The following is a 17,912-nucleotide window of genomic DNA, read 5'->3' on the forward strand; positions in this document are numbered from 1 at the left end:
GTTTGCATGTGCAACTAAACAGACCCTCTGTTACCTCTGCAAGACCACATCGACAGAGTGTATCATTCAGGAGGAGCAGGATAACCTCTCATGATATAGTCTTTAAGCTTCCATTTGGATCATAGAATCTAAAACTCCAAGGGCCTTTTGAGATTATCTGGTCCGATGTGCTCATTTTCCAGGTGAAATTGTGGCCCTGGTAAGTGAGGTGATTTGTCTAAGGTCCTACTGTGAGTGCAGCATTAGTGAAGTGAGGTCTGAGTCAAGGTTTTCTTTTTCCAAATCCCGTGGCCCTGCAGACACTGTTTAGGTGTTGTTTTGAAAACAGGTAAATGTATATTTTAAAATGAAAGAAGCCTTAGGTCAAAGTTGAGGGGGGGGGCTACTTTTCAAGTCTAAACAACATAAACTATTTTGGGGTTCGAAAACACTGATGGAGAAAATCTGACCAACTCTATAACCAGCGGCAGGGCTATGTAGAACAATGGTTGAACATTCATAAAAAGTGGAAATGATGTACAGTTTGGTGTCACTGGTTGTCCTGTAATAGCAACCCTTATGGTCTTGCATGTTTTATTCATGCTTTCTTAGGTTTTCCAGAGGGATAACCAATTGACTGCCAGGGTAACAAATGAAAAGTAACCTGACTCCATTGACCTGCTTAACCCTGCACAGAAAGGATGGAAAAGAGCAGCCATTTGCTCTGAAACTGAGCGACAGGTATGGAAAGTGCTTCTTCCATCACCCTTGTCCCGCATTTCTCTGGCACGGTTATTTCTACACCAGCATAAAACTCAGCAACACGTTTCCATTTGGAGGTGACAGACTGGATTACCGGTTTAAGGCTCTCCATCAGTGGTTTTAGGACCAGGTACTATGGGTCCCTGTTGACATCTTAGTGTGTTTGGCTTTGCAATTTGTTTACCTGAGTGAGCGTGCCATCCTAGAAAAATTAAATGATTCCAGAGAACATAGAGGTAGTGCTGTTTGATGGAGAAGTTATCATTTTTTAAACAAATAATTAAGTTTTTATCTGATCTTAGCTGTGAGATGTGGGAATTTTGTTTAGTGGAAAAGATGAAGACAGATGAAACTGAGTGTGGCTTTCTGTCTTGGGAAAGGCCCCAAAAATGAGGGGTCTTGCTCTTCCAGGGGTAACTGCATAAAGGGAAAAGTTAATTTAGTCTTTAAAAGTGAGCTAGAAGTGTTTTACTCATTGTTTTTCCCCTCTCCCAATCTTTTTTTTTTCCTTTTAAGCTCTGAAAGGAATCTATCAAGTAAGACTGGGTTTGAGCTTTTTTATGTTTCAGGTAGATTGAAAAAAAATGGATTCTTTTGCTTTGTAAGAAAAATTTTGTTTTCTCCTTAAGGAAACTTTAGGAGAGTTTGTTATTATCATTAGTGCCTCTGAAGTGACAGCTATTCTACTATCCAGGGCTTAAGAATTATTATTTAAGCAGAAGCAGCTCAGTCTCAGGGCGCTATGCCTTCTTCCAATTATAATATCCTCTAGAGACAGACTGGTGTGATCTGGTTTGGATGTGAGTGTTAGCATCATCAATTATATCATCAAGGCATAGAATTCATTAATAGCATGGCAACACAGATGGCAGGTTGTTTAAGAGAAGACCTTAAGTATTTTGAAATAGCTTTTATGAAACAAAAGTGTATTCCAGTGTAGGAAGAGGTGATTTTGCATTACAGGGTTTTATTTTGTCTAGATGGCTTCTGGATAACTGACTATGAATAAATGATAGAGACTTTAATTTTTCATTGGATTGCTAGGATTAGAAAGACCAAAGAGAAAGAATTCATGAAAAATACATTTTTCTTAAGGAATTTAAAACGAGTATGATTACATTTTTTTAGTACAATAGATACCCATCCAGATACTGTTTTTTTATGGACTCTTTTGACTATGACTGAATAGTACCTGTGTCCTCACAGGGATATTCCTCTTTAATAAACTTAATGAAACAAGTACAGAGTTCTAATGTATTACTCCATTGAATCTGAAACGAAATGTAGTCTAAATCAATAATATATGAAGGGTCTGGTTTCCAGCACAGCACCAAGGAGACAGAGGAAAGCAGACAGTTGATTTTATTCAGCTCACAAGGCAACCCTTTGGTTTTTTAATATGTCTCTCCTTGGAGACAACTCATTGTTTATCAGGCTTCCTTTTTGGTTGTGTTCCGCCATGGAGAACTAATCTGAACAAAAAGAGATACACTTAAGGAACCAGAGCAAAAAAGCTGAAATGTGAGCAGCAAACAGTATTTCTTACAGTTCTATGATACTTCATGTTTTCAGCCAATCTGTAGGTCAATAGGCATTTATTAAGCGACTGCTATGTACCAAGCATTTGCTACTTACTAGGAATATAAAGAAAGGCAAAAAGACAGTCCCTGTTCTCAAGGAGCTCACTCTAATGGAGGAGACAACATGCAAGCAACTATGTACAAACAAGCCATATCCAAGACAAACTGGAAATAATCAATAGAGGGGAGGCACTAGAATTAAGAGGGTCTGGGAAAGGCTTCCAGTAAAAGGTGTGATTTTAACTGAGACTTGTAGGAAGCCAGGGAAGCCAGGAGGTAGAGATGAAGAGAGAGAGCATTCCAGGCATGGGAGAGAGCCAGAGAAAATGCCCAGAGTCAGGAAATGGAGTGTCTTACAAGGAGGCCACTGTCGTTGGATCAAAGAATCCATGAGGAAGGAGGAGTAAGGTGTAAAGAGACTCAAGGGGTGGGGGGGGGGGGCAGATAATGTTTTATATTTGATCCTGGAGCTGATAAGGAGCCACTGGAGTTTGTTGAGTGGGAGAGGGGAAATGACATGGTCTGACCTGTGCTTTGGGACGATCGCTTTGACAGCTGAATGGAGGACGGTTAGATTACTCTGATACTTTAATACTTTAAAGGCCCTCTGCTTTCATTGGTGTAGTCACTCTGTCCACTGCCACAGATTGAAATCCCTCCATATCTGCTTGATCTTTGTGATTCTTGCCCGTGTTTTCCCATAGATCTTCTATACAGATTTTCTGCATAGGAACCACCCAATGTGCCAGAGGCTGTCTCTTGGTTTTTTTTTTTTTTTTTGGTTTTGTTTTTTTTAGGAACTCAGCATTACCAATATAAATAAACATTACTATAAAACAGTTTAGCAGAACTGCCTCATCATCTAAGTCGGTCTTTACATGAAGAGAAAGCTTTAGGAACTGAGGAAGAAAAGGGACTAGCTGCTTAGTATATCTCTCTGAAGATGAAAATGTGTACTTATTAACAGTATCTCTTAATGAGAACTGAATAGTGTCTGAGAAATTAGATCAGTCCTATTTTTCCCACTGGCTTAATAGGATTAGGGTATCATAAATATAGATCCAGTGGGTATTTATGTAGGGAAGGGCATTTCCACAGGCACTACTCTGCCACATCATTGCTTCAAAGACCCAAGCAAAAAGAAGGTCAGGCTGAGGAGTAGAAAGGGAGGAACCAGAGTCACTCTCATGTGCTACTCTCCATGATTACTCCACACTCCAGGAGGGCATAGGAAGGTAGTCAGTTCTGTTAATTGGTAGACAGCCACCAGTGGTCTATAATGGCTACTTGGTTTGCAAAAATCAGGGAGACCATATAGAATTATACACTTGTTAATATTTTTTAGACCCTAAGACATTTTCCTCTCTTTTCAGTCATAAAGGGAAGAATTGAGCTGTCGGTTCTATTTCTTGTCTCTTATATGACCCTATGGCCTATGGCCAACTCTCGATGATTGATTTTTGTGGACCATTTTCAGAAACTCATCCCTTCTTTTCTCCTTGACTCTGGATTACCAAGAGTAGGGCCAAGATGGAAGGGGGGTCCTGGTCAGATGGGTGTGGGAAGACTGATGTATGACAAAGTTACAGAACCATATAGAGATAATTTTAGGATTTCTCATTATTTTCTGATACCATTCCTTCTATTTCTCATTGGGGTGGCTAATGAACAATTGGTAATATTTTTCCTTCTGAAGACTAAATTGGCTCAAATAAGGCTTTTTGAATTTTTGTTGTAGGATGGTTTGTGTGACATTTTACTTAGAATCACCAAAATAGGATCTTGAAAATAATAGCAGAGGGATGAGTGGTGGGAGACAATTTCAATCAGTTCATCCTGACAACATCCTGTCTCAGGATTTAAGGCTGGAACATGGGGCCCAAACCAGCATGCTGAGCTATAATAGTTGCAAAAGAACAAGATGGGTGAAACCAAACTCAATGGCAATTCATGTGAAAGACCTTGGGATATAGAAGAAAAGACTGCTGACTTAGAATCAGATAATATGGATTTTAATCCTTATTCTACTGACTTACCACCATGTGAACTTTGGGAAATCATTTAATCTTCTCTGAGACCCAGCTTCCTAATATATACAAAGGGGAAAATAATATTTGTATTACATCTTCCATAAGGGTGCAAGAAAATACTATGAAAAATTATAAAGCTCTATACACTTATGTAATATAATAACATTAATAAATAAATACAGGGAGGTTAATCAACCAAAAACTTAATGTGAGCCAGTATTGTGACATATTTTCTTTAAAATGCTAATCATCCTAGAATGCATTCAGGTAAAATATCCAAATTAAGGTTAATAGCAGTCTCACTCACTTTGGTCTGTGGTCAGACCATGCCTAGAGTGTTGTATTTGGTTCAAGGTGCCACATTTTATGAGAGACATTGACAAATTGGAATATATCGAGAAAGGCAATCAAAACTAGGTCCAGAAACTGTCGTTCTTGTGAGGAACAATTTTGTCACTAGTTGTCACTTAAGCACTCTGAGAGTTAGTTTCCTCATCTGAAAAATTTAGGGTTTGAATTAGATGATCTCTAAGGTCCCTTTCAGGGGCAGCTAGGTGGTGCAGTGGATACAGTGCCAAGCCTGGAGTCAGGAACACTCATGTTCCTGAGTCTAAATCTGGCCTCAGATACTAGCTGTGTGACTCCAGGCAAGTCACTTAACCCTCCTCATCTGTAAAATAAACTGGAGAAGAAAATGGCAAACTATTTCAAAATCTTTGCCAAGAAAATCCCTAAAATGGTCATGAAGAGTTGGATACCACTGAAATGACTGGACAATAAATTCTGATAATGCTTCAGATATTTGAATACAGCTCTCATAACGAATAACCCTTAGTTATTTCTTCTCTAGGTTAAATTCATAGAAACATAGCATGTTAGAGTGGAAAGGGACCTTGTTGTTGTTCAGTCATTTCAGTCATGTCCACGCTTCGTGACCCCATTTGGGGTTTTCTTGGCAAAGATACTGGAGCGGTTTGCCATTTCCTTCTCCAGCTCATTTTACAGGTGAGGAAACTGAGGAAAACGGGAGTAAGTGGTTTGCCCAGGGTCACATAGCTAGAATCTGAGGCCAGGTTTGAACTCAGGAAGATGAGTCGTCCTGACTCCAGACCTGGCATTCTATCTGCTGTGCCTCCTAACTGCCTGATTATCAGAGGAATGGAATTTAAAAGATAAAATGGACCTTAGAGATCATTGTGTTCAACTTCATTATATAGATGAGGAAAAAGAAACCTAACATTATGTTCGAAGGACTAGATATGTTCATTATCGCTCCAGAAGGCAAAAACTGCACCACCAACCACTAATTCATTAAGCACGTATTGTATGGAAAGTATTTAGCTGAAGGAGCTTAGAAAATTTGACTTAGTTCCTTCCCTAATGGAACTTAGAATCTAGTAGATTTTTGTTTCAACACAATAAAGCAAGTGCCTACAATGATATATATCCAGCAACAGAACGGAATGTCTTGATGAGCTCCCTGTCATTGGCAGTCTACTGGAGACAGGATGACCCCCAGGCACAGCTGTTGTAGAGGGGACTCCTGACCTCTGAGGGACCCTTCCCTCTCTAAGTTCTGTGATTCTGTATTCCTTGGACTAGAGGCTCATTGTAAAGAACAGGAAACAGAGACAGAGAGGAAAGAAATTAAACATCTTTTCCTGACCTCACAAGGAGAATCCTGAGGATATGGAGGCATGGTAATATTGCTGTGGCCGTAATTAGCCATGGTGTCCAGTGGCTTGGGGGACCCCTGATACTTAGCTAACCTGAAGATACTGAAACCTATGATGTAGTGGAAAGAGCCCTGGAGTTGAAATCAAAGAATCTGAGGTTGAATCTTGGCTCCACTAATTCCTGCCTGTATAGCATTGGGTAAAATCATTTAAACTGTCGGCCAGAGACTCAGTATGTTGTTGTTCAGTCACTTTTTCAGTCACATCCAACTCTTTATGGTCACATTTGGGGTTTTCTTGACGAAGATACTGGAGTGGTTTTCCATTTCCTTCTCCAGCTCATCTTACATTTGAGGAAACTGAGGCAAACAGGATTAAGTGACTTGCCCAGGGTCACACAACTAGAAAATATCTGAGGTGGAATTTGAACTCAGGTCTTCCGGACTCCAGGACCAGCACTCTATATCCACTGTACCTCAATTTACTCATCGGTAAAATGAAAGGGATGGACTAGATCTGGGTTTCTTAACTTGAGGTCCACGAACTTAATTTTTTAAAAAAAAGTTTTGATAACTACATATCAATATAATTGGTTTCTTTTGTGAAGCTATGTACTGTGTCTATAGATTTAAAAATATCCTTCCGAGAAGAGGTCCATGGGCTTCAGCAGACTGCTGTGAGTATGAAAAAGATGAAGAGCCCCTGGAGTGGTCTCCTCCGAGGTCTCCTCCAGCTTTCAATCCAATGACCCGATGATTCTTAACTCAGAAGTGTGCTTGTCTGGAGCCGAAGAGAAATCCCTGCTTTGACACCGCAGGATCTCAGATGCCCCAGGCTGATTGTTGCCTGCACACCAGGGAGCTCGCTGCTGGGGCTCATTGAAGGTTGAATTTTTCTTAAGATACTGAAACCCCTGATGTAGTGGAAAGAGCACTGGATTTGGAGTAAATAAAGGGGTCTGAATTTGAATTTTAGCTCTGCTAATTCCTACTTGTGTGGCCTTGGGCAAAATCACTTAAACTCTCTGAGATTCAGTTTACTGGAGAGCCCTGAGAATTGCAGTGGGAATGGGGGTAGAGGAGGAGGATGGGAACATGGGCATCCCTTATGCATCCCTAAGACAGCATGGTGCGGTGGATAAGAGTGCTCGAGCTGCAGTCAAGGAGACCCGGGTTCAAATACCGCCTCAGATCACCCCGGGTACACCAAGCCACATCTCAGGGCTTCAGGCTCCTCATCTCTAAAATGAAAGGGCTGGATTTGGTGGCTGCTAAGGTCCCCTCCCGCTCCCAACCTGTGCTCTGGTGGCTGGGGGAATGGGGTGACAGCTCCAGGGCCCTGAGTGAAGGTTGGCGCTTTCTTTCTGCTGTGTACCCAGGACTCCTCCAGCCACCATGAGGGGTTGGCCCTCTAAGGTGACACAGGGCTGGGAAGGGAAGGAAGGGAGCCCAGGTTTGTGTTCAAATCCTCCCAAGGAGCTGGTAGGCAGGCCCCTATCCCATGGAGAGAGCCCCCAGGGCCCAGAAAGCCAGTGTTCCCCCTCCCCCACCCCATTCCCCAGGCCCCAAGGATCACACATATCAGGTGTTGTTATTGTTTGTCCTTTGTTCTTAAAGAGGGCCATGACATTGGGAAGGTGACGCCATGACATGCAAGTGAATTGGATTTAAGTGAGGCAGGGCTGGGCAAAGTCACCTGCCTCATTTTCTCCTCCGGAGCCATCAGGGTCCAGTGACCAGATATAGATCTGGATGACTGGAGGTGGCCCCCATCAGGCACTGAGACCCCCACCAGACAGCAGAAGTCAAGTTTGCACAGCAAGGTTGCCAACACTTCCCCTGCCAGGACCTGGTCCTACCTGATGTGTGCAAGCCTAGATAAGGTGTTCTGGCACTCCTGCCTCAAGGCGCGGGGGTCCTCATCCATTCTCCACCCCACCTCCTCAAATCATGCCTCTCTGCTGCTACTTCACCCTGGCAGAGCTGACTTACTCCAACAGGCCTTCGACAAGGCAGGGTAGAGTAGCAGCTAGTGTGCTGGACTTGAATGAAGTCAGGAAGCCCTGGGTTCAAATCCTACCTCAGAAAGTGACTATTACATGACACTCACACCTGTGACCACTGAGGCAATCACTTCTCTAGCCCCTGGCTTCCTCATCTGTAAAATGGAAGGGGGAAGGGAAGTGGACTCAGCTTGAAGTTCCTATCTGCACCTTGGGTTAGTATGGTAATAATAATCCAGGCATGGGACAATAAACCAAAAGTGTGCCCTCAGTGGGGAGGGGGCAGTAAAAAAAAGGGCAAGGGCTACCACCCTGTTGGAAGCAGAAAGTGATTCCCGGTATTCTCAGGATAACGAGGCTGCTACAAAGGGGTGGGGTGTGGAAGGGCGGTGCAGACTTGTGAAGAAGTTCATCCCTAGCCTGACATCAGACAGCTTCCTATTTTAACTAACTGTTCTAGCTAGCCCTGTTATTTTATACAGCTGACTACTCTAAGGGCTATCATATTAAATATATGAATTAAATATTCACCCTCTAAATTCATCAACCTAGAACAAAACTCCAGTCACCCTATCCTAGTTATGGCTCTGATATTGAGACTCTAAATCTCTAAAGAAAATCTGACCTGGCTTCCTAGTAGGACTCTGCTAAAGGATGTTTTTTCTTTTTGGTATCTAAGGAAGAATAGATTTTTTTTAAAGTGATTTCTTTATTAATGACTGCATCCCTAAAGCCACAGATGAAGTAAGGCAAAGGATTGCCTGACAAATTTGGAGTTGTCTCGATGGTCAGTAAAAATAATTTGAAACAACAAAAACAAAAATCTGCTTTTACCTGGTTTGTCAGGTATGGCTTTCTATGAACCACACTCACTGGGCCTTTATTTGCACAATGCTTTGTCTTTCTTTATCTGTATGTTTCTGTTAGTGCCCTGTCCCAAGGTTCCGCCCAACTCTTTTCGACTGTTGTTTTGCTACTGGCACACGAAATCCATCCCAAGGCTGTCATTTTACAAAGGGATTTAAGAAAACAAAAAATCAGAAAGTAGAACCCTGTGTGTGTAACCCTTGTGGTTATCTTTTCTCCGGTTTTGCAGTCTGGGCAATACGCAAGTCAGATGGCTGAACAAAGACAGCGGGCTATGTCGACATCTGGAGAAGCTTTATATGAAATTCTTGGTCTACAGAAGGGGGCATCACAAGAAGAAATTAAGAAAAGCTACAGGTACAGATGAGGTGCAGTGATGGCATTTCATGTGGGGCTAGTGACTCCCATTTTGTGATTGATTTGGTGTTACTGATGAAAGAAAATCTATCTCTGACCAATACCAGATCATGTGAATTTAGCGCCTTGTGGCCCATCTGTTCTAGGATGGTTGGCAACGTAGGCCTTAGAGATCGAACATAAGCTCCTTGAGAGTAGGGACCGTTTATTTCATTTTATTAGTATTTGCATCCTCCGAATCTAGTAGAGATTTAATGAAGCACTCCTTGATTGATTCATTGATCCAGAGGAACTGAACTTCCAGTAGGACTCTGTTATAATCTCAAACTTAGAGGACAAGGAAAACATAGGCATCGTAAGTTTTCAGCATCACAATGAGACAGGTAGACCGTATGCTGGGGAACCAAGGTTTGGTCTGTGGCATAGTGCAATCTATGGCAGAGAGAGACACAGAATGCATACAGTTGGACATCATGAGCTGAGAACAAAATATTTCTAAGCAAAAGTAATTTAGGAAGAAGTTTGTTAAATCGCCCAACAGAGAGGAAAGCCGAAATAGGTGGTTTGCTGCCCCCAAACCTCTAAAAGCTGCTCATTATATGGGACACAATCAAAGCAGCAAACAAATAGGGGTCAATACATAGTAAGTTTTCCAAATACAGCACACAGGTTGATTAAACTTCACATAGATTAATTAAAATGTACTTTTCAGGAAGCCAGAAATTAACTGAACCTTCCAAACATCAATCTTTGTGTTCCTTGAAGTTTTCTGGGGTCAATACAACCCGGTCCTTGTTAAGCATTAAACTAGTCTGGTTATCTAACCAATACATGTCTAGTTTCTTGTCATGCAAGGCTAGATTCAAACAACGAAATAAATAACAATCTTTCCTACTACTCAGTACTTAATCATTTTATCAAAAAATTGGAAATTAATAATTTTACCTACAACATTTTATAGCAGAGCTCTTATTAAGCTTTAGGTCCATCTTCTCACACCCCACCTGGTTTTCCAGTTAGCTCGATCCTAAGCAAATAATGCAATATTCTGTGCTTGGAAGCTCCAGGGCTTGGTTATATGTGGGGAAGAAGCACTGGGGTCAGGGTCAGAAGGCCTAAGTTCAAGGTCTGGCTCTGACACTTGTGAACTGGGGAACCTGGGACAAGTCCTTCATCTATAAAGTGAGGGGGTTCTCAGGTCCTTTTCAGCATCAGTATTTTGTTTTTCTTTTAAAACGTTATTGGAATGGTTATTTTCAAATTAGACCAATTCATGTTTATTACTAAAATGCTATAGAGCATTTAAACACTTTCAGTTTCCTTGTTTTTTAAATGGACTTGATGATGTCTAAGATACCTGAGAGACTGAACAATTCTGTGATTGTGTTATTTTCTTCCTTCCGGTCAGAAACCAACGTTTTCTCTGCAACTCTCATGTTGGCACTTACTGACTTACATAGTAACAATTCTATACTTGATTCACATTAATTACCTTACGCTAATTTTAAAATTTATTTTCCTTCAATTTATTTGGAAGAAGGGACCTGGAGTAAATAGCAAAAAATATAGCCCTTTTAGCAAAAGGAGATCTGGGAAGCTTTATCTCTGAGGGGTAGAGGTCTGTCTCCTATTAAAACACTTGAAGTATGGTTCTGCTGACCTGCTGTGTGGACATAAGTGAGGAACTTAGCCTGTTTATACCTTGCTTTTCCACTTCTAAGAAAAAAGGATCATAGATCAAGAGTTGGAATGGACCTAAGAAGCCATCTATTCTGGTCCCATTTTATAGCAGAGAAAACACCGGAAAGTTAAATTAGTTGCTGAAGATTACACAGATAGTGAGTATCAGAGTTCGGGTTTGAACCCAAGGCCTCCTAGCTCCCAAATCAGTATTCTTTCCATTATACCCAGGGGAACCCCTGGTTTCCCACCCCTCCACTATACCATATTGCCTTCAAAAGGAAATCTGCCTTCCAAGCTATATTTAGACATCTCAAAAGGAGGTGCAATCTGTTGATTTGATCCAACCAATTCAAAGGAAAAAAAATCCTTGATCTTAGCCAAAAGTCCAAAAAACAATGAATTAGGCTGTAACTATATGGGACAAATGACTCAAACTAGAAACCAAAGATACAATACAATTTGATCAGAAATTCCTTTCTCTAGGGGCTGTGGCTTGAATTGGAGGTTTCAGCCCACCATCACAAATAGCACAAAATGAGATCTCCACTGTGATATGGAAGTGCCAGTTTGGTTATAGAAAATTCTGTTACAGTAGCAATGATGGCCCAAATGGCAAGAGATTTTCATTTCCTCTTCCATGTGGATGCCTAATGTAGACAAAAACTTTGTCTATTTCTATTTTGTTGAATCTTTCCAAAGTAAAAATCCCCTTAAGTTGGAAGCTGGGAAAGGGGTGTTGATAACTGTCTGATGTGGTTCTCCTATCCTGACCCACTAAAAGTGGTTCCCAAATTCCTGGTTTTGACCACCCTTCCATACCAACAAATCACTCCTCCCCAAAGGAGTAACATTACATTGGTAACAGTGCTTCAACAACGGCCTCCACCCCTGTCGCAGACCAGCAAATGGTAATATCGAACAATATCTTTTTAAAATCTATCTTCGGTTTCTCACTTCTTCAAGTGAATGTGACTTGTAATAGCTTTCCTTACTTTTTTTTAATTAAAAATTATGGGTCATTTCCTAATTAAGGTGCTAATTGTGTTGGGTTGTTTACAAGTTTTATTAATTATAACATAAAGCCTTTCCATGTAATTCACATCTTGCTATTAATTTTGTTTTAATATCACACAAATATTATTTTTTCTACTGATTGGGGTAATAGTATGCTGCCAAAGGCATTCACATCTGCCTAAGTGACACATTTGTATTCTGCCAGATATTCATAATGTATGAGGGGGCTGAAAATCCACTGAGAATATCATTCTTACATTCAGGGATCTGGATTAAAGCAGTTGCAATATAGCAAAATTAAAAGCCAGGCAAGTATAATAAAACTGCCAACTGTTTGATCCATTTAAAGTATAACTTTATTCTCTGAACTGGGATGATATCCCTGGAAACCAAGTTGGATGACAAGATTGTCCTTTAAAACTCTGCTTGGGCTTCTGAAAAGTATAAAGTGGAGAAGTAGGAGAAATCCAAAATGAGATTTGGATTTCTGACTGATTGGGTGGGAAGTTGGACGGGAAGACTTCTTTGCTCCCTTACAAATCTAAATTCCACGATTTCATATCTCCCATGATACCTCTCGGTGTATGTTTAAGATAAGGTTATGTAGGAAACTTGAATTTTTTTGTTTTAGGTAGTACTATGTGTGTTTTGTTCTCTGAAAGACAGTTATGTCACTGAATCCCAATATTCTAGTTTTCTCTACCTTATAGACTTTTCTTTAGGTCTTTTCTTTTCTATGAATGTCAAAGGGCCATCTCCATAAACTGTTTTCAGAGAGCAGGAAAATGGCTTGCCCATTCTTCCTTCCAGGGATGTATCTAGATAGAAGTCCATTTCCCCACCGTTCAGTTATTTTAGGGAGCTAGCTTCAAGAATTCTTATAGGATCATAGCATTAGAGGTAAAAGAAATCTTAGATGTTATCTAGTCTCATCTTACAAATGAGGAAACTGAAGAACAGAATCCCAGGATCATAGCTAGTAAGGGGTCTGATCTATGACTAAAACTCAGACCTTCCTATTACCATAGAATCTTCTAGGGAATTAAAAGAGTCTTCTTGTCCACATCATCTGAAACAAGATTAAATTGATGAGCCATTTAATGCACATAGATCTTTTCCCTTCCCCCAGATGGCTTGGTTTTATAAAGCTGACCATAATCAGGCTTACACTGCATCAGTTCTTGGGGTACTAATTCAAAGGTCTGCCTTTTGCTCCACAGAGGGGAAAAAAAGGATAATAAAGATAATGAGAGAATGTTTTTAAAGAACTTTGGGCCTTTCTGTGAATGAAAGGCAGAAAACAGCTACCAGATACTATTAATGAAAGGATCTATGTAATGCCACAATCTCTTGTGTTTTTGCACACTATTCCAGGGAACAGCATTAAGGCTGAATTTTTGCACAATGTTATATGCCCTGTGTAGGTGGGTAGTTGATAGTCTAGCAGACTTTTTATGAAATAAGTTTCTCTTCTGTATTTCTAAGACCCCTAAGCCCATTGCTAATATGATTCCAATATCCCATTATTAGCATCATCTCATTTAATCTTCTCAACAGTGGAATTAGTTGGGAGCACATATCATATTTCCTACTTGGGCTTGGTGGATGTATGTGATACATGGGCACTCAGAAATTCCTCCAAGTCTCTCTCACTCTGATTGAAATTCTTCACTTGACACAGTTTGAAATTTTACCAAGTAGCGATTCATTTGGGTTAACGAATCCTTAATGTGCAAATATTTCATAAGACAAACACCCTCAAGAGAAATAAGTCCCACTAGTCATTCACACCTTTTACTTGGTTTAATTAGATTGTTCTCCTCCAAATACTGAGTTAAGACTTACAGTTTTTAGAGCTTTGATTGGGGAGGCAGTAGAAGAAAAAAAGGTTATTTTGGAGCTTGGGACACACTGAAGGACAGGGAATCCCTACAAGACAGAATACCAAAATGAGAAACTTTGCGCACACCAGGTGTCCAGGAAGTTGGACACCAGGTGTCCAAGAGGAGGACAGAAAACACAGAGGATGAAAGTAGATCAAGAAAAGGGAAGTGCGAAAGCACCAAAAATAATTTGACTTATTTCTCAACTTTGTTTAGACCCGACTCTGCCCCTGTCATTCAGAGGTTAAAAACTGAAGCACCAAAAAGTCATGACTTGGTTGCTACTGATTTTCCACTTGCCTTTGAGCTAAGTCACACAGTAATTAGGCAGTACAATGCATCTAAAGTTTGGGATTCATTGTATATATGTGATTAATATTCAAATATATGACTTGAAGGTGATTTTCAGCACAAGGAGTTGATCTGATTCCATATTTTCCTTAGTAACCTGGATTTGGTAAATACTCTTGGCCAGGCTTCTGCCAGCTGGAAGGTCTTGGGCAATATATGGGTCACCGGATACTTTGGCTGCATTTGATTAAATGGCTATTATACTAGTTAAGTGACAGGGCACATGAAGATGAATGCTGTGCTTTCATTCCAAAGTTAGTAGATTGCTAATATATACCACCTGCTGCTACCTAATTATAGCCTAAGCCAGTTAGGCAGATCTGAGTACCTAGCAGTCACTAGGTTTGTCCTAGTTTCACTAAGAAAGAATCTGAGTACCTAGGAGTCACTAGATTTGTCCTAGTTTCTCTAAGAATATCACAATTTCAAAGCAAAAAACCTTTGTTTCCATTCTCTTGCTGAGCTATATGGCACAGCCAATACCCCTTTGTTGTTGTTTAGTCCAAGTCAGCTCAGTACGTTGAGTGAATGGCACATTCTTCTAGAATCTGGGATTTCATCTGTGTAGATCTCTCTCTCTGTCTCTCTCTCTGTCCCTGTTGCTATTGATTTTCCACTTGCCTTTGAGCTAAGTCACATAGTAATTAGGCAGTACAATGCATCTAAAGTTTGGGATTCCTTCTACATATGTGATTAATCTTCAAATATATGACCTGAAGGTGATTTTCAACACAAGGAGTTGATCTGATTCCATATTTTCCTTAGTAACCTGAATTTGGTAAATATCCTTGACCAGGCTACTACCAGCTCTCTCTCTCTCTCTCTCTCTCTCTCTCTCTCTCTCTCTTTCTCTCTCTCTCTCTCTCTCTCTCTCTCCTTTGGCATGTAGGATCACAGTTCTCAAGCAGGAAGGGTCCTCACAAGCTATCTAATCCAGTCCCCTCATTTTACAGATGAGACAAGTGAGATTCAAGGAGCCCAGATCACCAAGGTAATTAGTTTCAGTGGCAAGATTTAAACCTATGTCTTCTGACTCTAAAACCAGTGCTTTCCCCTGATGTAACACATGGCCTCCCATGTCGTCCAAAGATTATTATCACTTAAGAAATACTGAATAAGGGGATGGAGCATCTTTATTCCATTTCAATTTAAGAGATGAAGGTAGTATGTCTTATGACATAATGTTAGGACCTTTGGTATCTGTCCCAGGTAAGCTACTAGATGGGTAAGCCTCATGCTAAACAAACTTTAGAAATTTCTGAGTTTCACTGAGCATCTTAACCTGCTTCTGTTCCCAGAGAAAGAATGGTTGAAATGCTGCTTGACTTTAAGCCATTATACCTCACCAGGTTTCATCTATAAAATAGAGGGATTCAACTAGAATCAGCATAGGGTAGCAGATAGAACAATGGGTTTAAAATCAAAATACGTGGGTTCAAATTCTGGTTTTCTTATCAGGAAAATCTTGGAGCAAGTCAAGTTCCTTTTCTGGGTCCTAGTTTCCTCATCTGCAAAATGAGAGGGTTGGACGATACCAAAGCTCCGTTCTGCCTCTAAATCTTGGCCCTTTCCTGCTTGGTATTGTGATACTGAAAAGGTGTTTGGAGAGTGACATCTAGGTTACCTTGCTTCCCAGATGAAACTAGTTCTGTCTGCTTCCATTTTTGATAGAGAACTGTACCTCCTGCCTTAGAAAGTTTCAAACTCATTTCATCAGTCTTCACTCAGTTTCATGTTGAACTTTCTGGAAACAACAAAACAAAACTTCTCTGAGGTGCCTCCAAACCATGCAAAGTGAGAAAAACTCTGCTTCCATCCTGAGCAGGAAGAAATTCAATTACCATGACACCTTCCCTCCTCTGCCCCCAGACAAATCTAGTCTGAGGTGTTTTTACCCATATTTATCAGTCATTACAGGTAAAGACAGAAGCTGTTCATGAATAAAGTAGAAGTGTCAGAGGGACTCAGATCCAGTGGGAGAAGGGTAAATATTTGCAAGATCAAATGATGATTCAAGCTCAGAGATTAATTTTAATTAATCCTTTATCAAGCACTAATTTGTTTCCTGAATCCTAAATGTTTCCATTAAGGAAGGAAGGATGGTACGCCATGCTCACTCCTCTCGAGTTCAGGTCCTTGATCCTGTCAATGCCTCTCTCATCCTTTTTTGTTAGTTAAGTACCAGCTATGGATTATTTATTCAATGATTCATTCATTTATTCATTCAAAGAATATTTATTTAGCACCTACTATGTGACACACGGGCACACACACACACGCATCACACCTCTCAATAGACTTCAGTGGTTCCCTATTACCTCCAGGATCAAACATAAAATTCTCTTCCTGGTTTTTAAAGCCTCATACAACCTAGCTCCTTCCTAACTTTTCCAGGTTTCTCATATTTCACTCTCTTTCATATCCTCTACAATCCAGTGACACTGGTCTTCTTGCTGTTCCCCATACATGTGGCTTCTGACTCCAAGCCTTTTCACCAGCTCTCCTTCCTCCTCTTTACCTCCTGGCTTCCTTCAAGATTCAGTTCAAATTCCACTCTCTGCCAAAAACCTTTCCCATTTTCCCCAAATGCCCCATGACTCGTATTTCCTCTGAGATAACCTTCCAATTACTACATGTGTATCTTGTATGCAAGGGGTAATTTTCCTCTCACCAGAGTTCTGCCATCAGGGGCTGAATGATCACTTGTCTTTGACTTCTTAGGAAGGATTCTGGTTGGACTAGATCAGCTTTGAGGTCCTAGTGAAGATTCTGAGTCAATGTTCAGAGGTCCAAGTTGGGCAAGACTAGATTGTACTCACATTGTAAAGGCATGGGTGAAGTTCAAGTCACACACACACACACACACACACACACACACACACACACACGACAGGAAGAGAATGGATCAGAAGACTGGAAATAATGTTTAAGTTTCCAGAGCAAGGAGTTGGGTCTATAGAATAGTATACTTGGTGCATGACTATCACCTCTCTATAGGGTTTTAAGCACTGTGTTTGGATGAACAGAGTCTGGCAGGTGTGGGTTGCTCCATGTCTAAAGCAGGGTTCTCTACTTGTTGATTCTACTGGACTATACAGAAAATCATTTGGTCATAAATCTAATATAAATTCTAAACTGCTGGGCCATGCCATCAGCATAAAGGACACTTGTATTCTTGGTTTTCATAGAAGTTAGACATGTCCAAGTCACCTAATAATTGATCTAAGATGTTCAGATAAAGATTTGGAGCTGCATCTCTTGGGCATCAAAAATAAACCTTAAGTTTGATTTGTAGTTGTCTACCATTCTGAAACAAAATGTTGGTCTGTAACAACAATGTTGCTAACAGCTACTGTGGCTGTGCAAGACCAATAACACCAGCACACAGAAGGGCTACTAGCACAGGTTCTTTGATCTGCTTTTCTAAGGAAAGCAACTTTAAGGGGTTAACAATCTCACTTTAATCAAATATATATATGTATATACATATATATAAAATTCACTTAGTTGAGGGGGAAAAGCCAGCACCCTGAACTTCAGAGCAAATACAAACAGAAATTACAAACAGAGATGATATAAACAGATCAACATTTCAGTCTAAACAAATCACAATATACATAGTTACCAGAGAAACACCAGTATCTGGGTTTTCCAAAGCTGGAGGGCTCTGAACAATAGCTACCCAGAGTCTTGTCTGGTCAAATCACGGGACACTCTTCCAGTGAGTG

At 40.5% G+C, this 17,912-nt stretch overlaps 1 protein-coding gene across 2 annotated transcripts in view; it reads left to right on the forward strand.

Annotated features, from left to right (window-relative positions):
• The window catches only part of DNAJC5B (DnaJ heat shock protein family (Hsp40) member C5 beta), a 113,180-nt gene that overhangs the window by 54,055 nt on the left and 41,213 nt on the right, over positions 1-17,912 (forward strand). The window contains exons 2-3 of one of the 2 annotated variants that reach the window (XM_036742179.1): positions 592-720; positions 9,126-9,253. In XM_036742179.1, coding sequence (XP_036598074.1) covers positions 9,147-9,253 — 107 coding nt within the window. In that variant the 5' untranslated portion in view covers positions 592-720; positions 9,126-9,146. The remainder of the gene's footprint in view (positions 1-591; positions 721-9,125; positions 9,254-17,912) is intronic. The other variant, XM_036742178.1, reaches the window with a different exon arrangement.

This window comes from Trichosurus vulpecula, chromosome 1 (assembly GCF_011100635.1).
Source record: "Trichosurus vulpecula isolate mTriVul1 chromosome 1, mTriVul1.pri, whole genome shotgun sequence".
Classification (NCBI taxonomy): domain Eukaryota; kingdom Metazoa; phylum Chordata; class Mammalia; order Diprotodontia; family Phalangeridae; genus Trichosurus; species Trichosurus vulpecula.